Source organism: Scatophagus argus, chromosome 10 (genome assembly GCF_020382885.2).
Source record: "Scatophagus argus isolate fScaArg1 chromosome 10, fScaArg1.pri, whole genome shotgun sequence".
NCBI lineage: Eukaryota > Metazoa > Chordata > Actinopteri > Scatophagidae > Scatophagus > Scatophagus argus.
The window spans coordinates 12688257-12695716 of record NC_058502.1 but is presented as its reverse complement, the minus strand read 5'-3'; the positions used below and the strand labels follow the sequence as shown (position 1 = coordinate 12695716).

The following is a 7460-nucleotide window of genomic DNA, read 5'->3' as shown; positions in this document are numbered from 1 at the left end:
TTATCTTTAGTATTTTTAGTTTCTCATATAGCCGTTACTGCTACACACCTGATTTATTTACTGTCCCTAAAAAGTGTGTTGATTAAACCTACAACCATCCTCAGTTATGCAGATACTGACTCGGATTTTATGTCACCATTCATTGTAAAATTTATTTTATGTGACCTTCACCTTCAATATATGAGAAACTACAGAACTGCCTGTATTTAATTTGTGCACAACACTGCCCTCTAATGCCTGACTTAAAGCCACTTTTTTTTTTTTTTTTTTTTTTTTTTACAGGATTTTTACTTGTGCGCTTTCAAGAGTATACATATGCAAAAGAAGGAGAAACATATTGGGTCTGTAGATTAATGAGCAAAATCAATATGTAATAAAAATATTTTATTCATTATAAAAACATGCTTGCCAACAGGACCAGCCTTCTACAATGCTTAATCAATTAAATTACATAAATAAACCCTTTAATACATAGATATTCTTACTACAAAAAGTTAATACATAACTAATAAAAATGTACTATACATTAAGAACAATAAAAAATATATTTAAGTATATAAAAGCACTATCATTCACTTTGAACCATTACAGTAAATCTTCAACGAACCGACAACATACGCATACACACAGAAGCTACAAAACTGCTACCAAAGAACTACCCAGATTTTATGCCAGAGCTTCATTTTAAGGGATACATGGATCCTTTTGTGTACTTGGAGAGCCCTGTTTTTGCCTCGATCCACTTGTTGTAGTTGGTGACCTGCGTGTAAACCCCTGGTTTGTTCTTCGCAGCACAGCCATCACCCCAACTCACCACCCCAAACAGAAACATCCGACCTGACATCTCACACACCAACGGACCACCAGAGTCGCCCTGTGAGGACAGGATACATCAGTTAGTCAGTACTCGCAACATGGAGAAAGATTTCCATATCTTTAAATTTTATAGCATAAAATCGGAATTATTTATCAGCATATTTTATTCAGTGGTCTGAAAATGGTCAGAATCAGCACTTATACAATGAAACCAAATACTACATCTACTTGAGAGCAGAGGGCTATCATCAATCCAATACATGGCAAGGCAAACATGTTGCTTACTCTTGTCTGTGTCTTAGATTACAATGTCATTTGTTGTGTTATACACTCTGGGCTATATGAATATTGTCTTTGCTCACATTGCAGGCATCAGTGGTCCAGTCGGGGCTCCCAGCACAGAGCATATTCTTAGTGATGAGATGTCCATAGTATGAGTCACTTTTACACGTTGTCTCAGAGATCAGTTTCACCTTGGTCTGTTTCAGGTACTGTGAGTAACGCCACGCCACTGCAGAAAACAGAGTGTCAGTTATAAGAATCTCTGAAATGGATGAGAGATGCAGTCATGAATCTGTAGGTTATAGGTTCTGCAGTACATACTGTGATTCTCCTTCCCAAATCCTGCGACGCTGCACTGAAATCCTGCAGGAAGCTGAGTGTGAAGTGGAGGAAGACACACTACCCGTGCAGACGCTGACTTCACTGCACATCCTCCGCTTCTGCTTTTGATCTTCAATAGTGCTGAAATGTAAAGGCCAACATAGCTGTGAGTTCTGCGCACAAACCACCCACACAGCTCATTATCTTACACATACACACAATACAGTGGTGCGCACCAATGTCATTGTTGTAGCTGGAGTTGTACTGTTGGTGGATGATCAGTTTTTCCACAGTGAATCTCTGTTCCTTGTCAGGATCTGTTTCATTGATTGCTGTCTTCCCCAGGTATACAGACAGATGCTTCTTGTTATTCACGTCACTGAACAAAAAGTCAACGAAAATGATTAAAATACACACACACACAAGTGTAAACATACACTGATTAGCCATAACGTTATTACAACTGACAGATGAAGTAAATAAAATTGATTATTTCATCACAATGGCAGCTGTGGTGGCACCAGAAAGTAAACATTTTGTCCTTGAAGTTGATGATTTGGAAGCAGAAAAAATGGGCAAGCATAAGGACTGGGCCACTTTGTAAGTTTCAAATTGTGATGGCTGGAAAGCTGGCTCAGAGCATTACCGAAGCTGCAGCTCTTGAGGGAGGTTAGCAGTCTGCAGTGGTCAGGACCAAGGAAGGAAAACTGGTGAACATGTGACAGTGTTATGGGTGGAAGCAAAGCCTGGCCTGTGTTGTCTGATCTGAGCTACTGTAGCTCAGATTGCTGAAAAACTTAAAGCTGGTTCCAACAGGAAGGTGCCAGAAGCACACCCCTTTATAGAAATGGTATTCCCTGATGGCAGTGGCCTCTTTCGGCAGGATAATGCCCCCTGCCACAAAGAATGAACACAAGAAAAAGTTCGAGGCATTGACTTGGCCACCAAATTCTCCAGATCTCGATCAAAAGTAAGCCTCCATCCGTGGAGGTCCCACCTCACAGTTTGCAAGAGTTAACGAATCTGCTACTGATGGTTTGGTGCGAGATACCATCACAGCATACATTCAGAGGTCTACGGGAGTCTATGCTTCGGCAGGTTGGGGGATGTACTAAATATTAGGCGGGTGGTAATAACGTTATGACTGATTGGTGTATGTGTGTTTGATAGTGTTAAGTATTTTGTCTCACCCATCCTCAAAGCAGTGTGCAGCAGTGACAACCCAGCATGGTGAAATGAGAGATCCTCCGCACAGAAAACTGTCCTGCTGATAGATAGCAGCAACCCATGGGTGCGACTCTATGGGTGTGAAAGAGCCACCCACGATTTTATGCAGCCTCTGCTCAGATCTCTCACCACATGTCATCTCTGCAGAGACACACGGGACAAGTCAGGGAACACCAGTGAAGGAAAACACAAGATGACACTGAGGAAGAAGGGGGCATAAACACCAAAACTACCTGTGTCCACAGCTTCAGGAAGTCTTACTGGTGGTGTAGAACCTGTGTGGGAGCAGAAAACAGAAATCAGATGCAAAACATATAAGGCATACGATACATCAGTGATGTTTAAATTCTCACTGCCTTACATCTGGGAACATCACAGAATTCCTTCACGATCCTCCTTCCTCTTCGGACCCGGCACCAAGGCATCAGGCTGTTGTCAGGATTCCTAACAATCATTTGGAATAATTATTAAACACAATACCTGCCCCAAACATATTGAACGTCCTAGATCGGTGACTTAAAGTATACCTGCAGTAGTTATGGTTGCCGAGTCCCTCTGAAGCTCCCCATGGGTGTTTAAACCTATTCCAGCTGAGACATTTGCGGTTGTACACGGATTCTGAAACAAATCCCCTGTAACTGCTCCCATCCCCAGACAGACACATCTCTGAGGATCACATTACAGAGAGAGATGAAAAACATTTAATGTCAGAGTCACCAGATGCAGTAAATGCAGAATGTTGAGAATATGTACTTCCTTGATTATTGGCTTACCCTTCAAAGTGCCACGGGGTTTATGTGACAAAATCTTTTTAGACCATCTTTGTGAAAATGCCTGAGAACAGCACAGACAATCTTGGTTGAAACAGAGTCCATCTGGGCATGAATGTAACAATTAAAGTTACTTCCTCATTTTGTCACTTACCACATTGACACTGTATGCTGTGAGTATGGCGAGGATGACAAAAAGGTTCATCTTCACTTCTGGTTTCGCTTCTCAACACTGGGGATATTTTAGTCCGAAGGATGGCTGAAAAAAGAAGGCAAAATACAGAAATGGAGCAAAACCAAAAATGAGTTAAAGCTCTTGTTCCCTTATATGGAGTTTATCCATTGGCATGCATAAGGACAGAAGCAAGTGCACTACTGACACGTGGTTTCTGTGTCTGTCTTCACACGGTTCACACGGTGTTGCATTCTTGTTGATTGCATGCGTAGATCAGCTGCGGAGTAAAACTGTGCTTCGGGGCTTTTAATGTGAGAGCGACAGATAGAGCATGCTCACTCTGTACTGTAAACATCTTCTCAGTTTGTACAGTGAGTGCAATATCAGTTTAGTTGATTATCTCATACTTGATAACGACAAAAGAATACGACTGCAGAGTTAAAATTTTACTACACAGCTGCTCTTAAGAACTTACATGTCTTACATGACACTTACATTCCACTACTTCTCTGGTTAAATATATTTTTATCATTGACTTATTAACCCCTCAGTGTGTTTAGTATCTACCTATAATTTTGTTTTACTCATATTATAGAGTATTTTTTACACATTTATTGCATTTTTGTCTCAGGAGAGGAATCCCTCCTCACTGGCTCCTGCTGAGATTATCCCCCCCAACAGTTTAGGATAAGGATAAAGGGAGTTGCCTGCAGTACAGATTGTAAAGTCCTTTGAGGTAAATTTGTGATATTGAGCTCTGTAAATAAACTTGATCTTAAAAAGTATCCACAAGGAAAACTACAACAACCTATATTCTGCTGAATGTAACAGTCTAGGAAGTTTTATTAGAGATAAGTTTACCTTTCTGTTTAAACTTGCAATCCTGATGAAGCTCTTTGTTATATCGTCGTGTCCTCTGATATCCACCTGAGTAGTGGCAGGACTCTGCTGCTGATTGTTATAGTGCTGCAGTGCTAATTCGCCCCGGGTTCCTTCCTTTTTAAAAACACAGGCTATAAGTGGGAGTGGCTTAGTGAGAAATACAGAATGAAAACATCACTGCCACTCAAAATGCTGATCAGCAGTCTTAACCAAAGAATTTGTCACATCCTGTGAAATAGTTTATAGATCCTCCTTCCCCTTTAAACAACACTAAAATAAAGATATCCAAAATTGGTCATGTAGGTCTATATGTTGAAAACTGCTTAGCTGTGGGCGCAAAGAAACACAAAAAGAGAAGGACAGGCCAGAGTCAGAAGTAACACTAATAAGCTAAATTTGACTTAGAACCTTTTTCTACCATAGCAGAAATCTGTATTGTAAACACTCAAACAAAAAGAAAGAAATTAACTTTTTATAGGCTTAAAATAATGTCTTAAAACTGAAGTGTCTTTTACACTAAAGCCTAAGCATACTCAGGTGGTTTTGAAACTGGTGTTTCAAGCAGACAAGAATCATGGGTTGAGAAATATCTACTGTTACATTTGCAGGTGTTTGTCGGTAGTCGCACCGTCTATCTTTTTGTCTTGTCTCGTCTGTGCATTTTATATTTTATTTCGGTCTCAACTAAAACAGCATGAACCAGTTACAGCTGAAACAAAACAGCAGCATTTCTGTTAACCAGATGAAATATAAAAATAAGCACAATACTCCAGAAAAATTATATAGGTTTAATGTAAAAAAACAAAAATATAAAAGATATATTTTCTATTATATATTTTGATTATTTTATATGTATTATATTTGATCTTTTTATCTGCTTTAGTGTTATTTGTCCTCTTCTTAATTTGTTTCTAAAATGTGTTTTTACTGGTGCTTGTGTTTTTTTTTTTTCCATACTTACTCCAACTTGTGTGTCGTTTTTAATGTTTATCACTGTCACCGATCTAATTACTCTTAAATGTAAAACAAGGATAAATGCTCATCACTAGAAGGTGTCTGGCGCTGCTGTATAAGATAAAGCGAAGTCTACCATGCACTGCTTATGCACTGACTCACACGTTCCTCTTGAATCATCTGCCTGCTATCACATGCAGAGAGATGTATCATTAATCAAGACCATTTAAAATGACACATTCTTTAAACTTAAAAGAATTATACACCCAACAAAGGGTGACCAACCTCCTAACTCCTAAATCTGGTTTGGATAACAGAACAGCTGCCTTTGAAGACAACACACTTTGCACATCTTAGACCAGTAATGTAACACAACTTCCCCTAAAACAATGGACATTGTTGTTGGTTTTGCATCGGGGATTTCTAGACGAAAATGTCTGACGCCTGTGTTACTCATATTTCCTCCTTTTTGACGTGACAATAGCCAGATATGACACCTTTATCCAAGGATTTGTGCACCGGAGGTCTTCATCAGACAAGTTAAAATCATAAAACGTGCATGATGCCATGTCAGAAAATATCAACCCACTGAACTACACACATCAACCAATTAATTTATTGACTCCAGTAGCCTTTTTTGATAAATGTCTACTTTAACCCCCAGACAGGTGTTTTACCAAAAGAAGAACTATGTATTACACAGAAATTAACCAACACAGGGAAGCCCGGGCTATTGGTGGTCAAAGCCAGCTGCAACCTGGGGTGTTTGATTTAGTTATTTTGACTTGAGTTTTGCCTCCAACACTCCAGTTTGTATTCCAGCACTCTGAGTTTCTAGCATGCTCATCCAAGCGTTCTAAAAATCTTGACTTTTAACTTTACATCTCTAAAGTTGCAATAGAGGAAGGCGTGGTGATGAGTCCGCATCAGAGGCACACAGTTGGAAGGCATGAGATGATGTGTGCAGTTTTACACCGGAAAACATGATGTGTCCTGTTTTACGCTGGAAGAAGCAGGCATAGGATGCAATGGCTGTCAAATGTCTGTCTTTCTATTGAAATAAAATCATCTTCTTTCTTCATTTTGATATCATTACATCTTGCTTGCTCTAATCTTTCTCACAGAAAACTTCAAAATCTACACATATGATTACATCAGCAATTTCACCAAACCAAATATTTGTTTGTTGATTTCACATACAATAATTTGAGTGGGATTTTATTATTTATTAATTTTATTTTTCAAAAAGGATGTGGACTGACCAGAATTCATAGCTATGATTGTCTATTTAACATTAAAGCTCTGACCGTGTATGTATTTGTGTGTTGTGGTTTGGTCATCCTGTGCTGGAACATGTGGGTGCTGCCATATTTCTATAACGTTGATAGGAGTTGGCACATGAGAAACACATCATTATTGCAGAGTGAACAAGAAATACAAGTCTGCATTAACAAAATACATAATTCATAGGTGATTTTTCAGCTAAATCTGAAAGTAAAATAGACTTCTCAGTACTGCCCTTATCTTTAATATCTTGATTAAAGTGTGGTTAACTCAGAAACAACAAGGAAGGAAATCAGTTCTTATCTTTTTATTTCTTATCTCATTTTTTCCCCGAATTGTGATCATTAGAACTTAACCGCTGACTCAGTCTCTGGCAGACATTTTAATTGTCCTCTTTCTTGTTCCGTTCCTAATGGGTCAAGCGCAAAACCTAAACTTATTTTCTCACTCTAAACTATTCACACTTACATCACCTCAGCGGCTGACAGCTGTGAAAATGATAGGAAATTCAGATCGTGGTGTGTTTTTGTGGTGTGTTTTCAGCTTCTCTGTTTGAATATAAGGTTTGTATCTGCTTCCCTTTTCTACCATATTGAGAATAAGTAGAATTCTTTTCAAATAAAACCTGAACACTGTGAGTTCACTGTGAGAACAGTTTTGACAAGCAGCTATTACTGCTGATGCATGTGTGTGCATTTTGCTCGTTTAATTTTCATACTATAATTGGAAACAGTAGCTCTCTACTACTG

General features: G+C 38.9%; 1 protein-coding gene across 1 annotated transcript; it reads right to left on the bottom strand.

The window, feature by feature from the left end:
• Nucleotides 1-369: 369 nt before the first annotated feature.
• On the bottom strand, nt 370-4598 carry LOC124066494 (tissue-type plasminogen activator-like). Its single transcript, XM_046402918.1, has 11 exons — nt 4453-4598; nt 3571-3675; nt 3420-3480; nt 3174-3312; nt 3008-3090; nt 2880-2921; nt 2610-2787; nt 1656-1798; nt 1420-1560; nt 1179-1327; nt 370-874 (listed from the first exon to the last, which is right to left on the bottom strand). The coding sequence occupies exons 2-11, from the start codon at nt 3619-3621 to the stop codon at nt 680-682; spliced, it is 1182 nt and encodes a 393-aa protein (XP_046258874.1). The 5' UTR covers nt 3622-3675; nt 4453-4598; the 3' UTR covers nt 370-679.
• Between the last annotated feature and the right edge of the window lie 2862 nt (nt 4599-7460).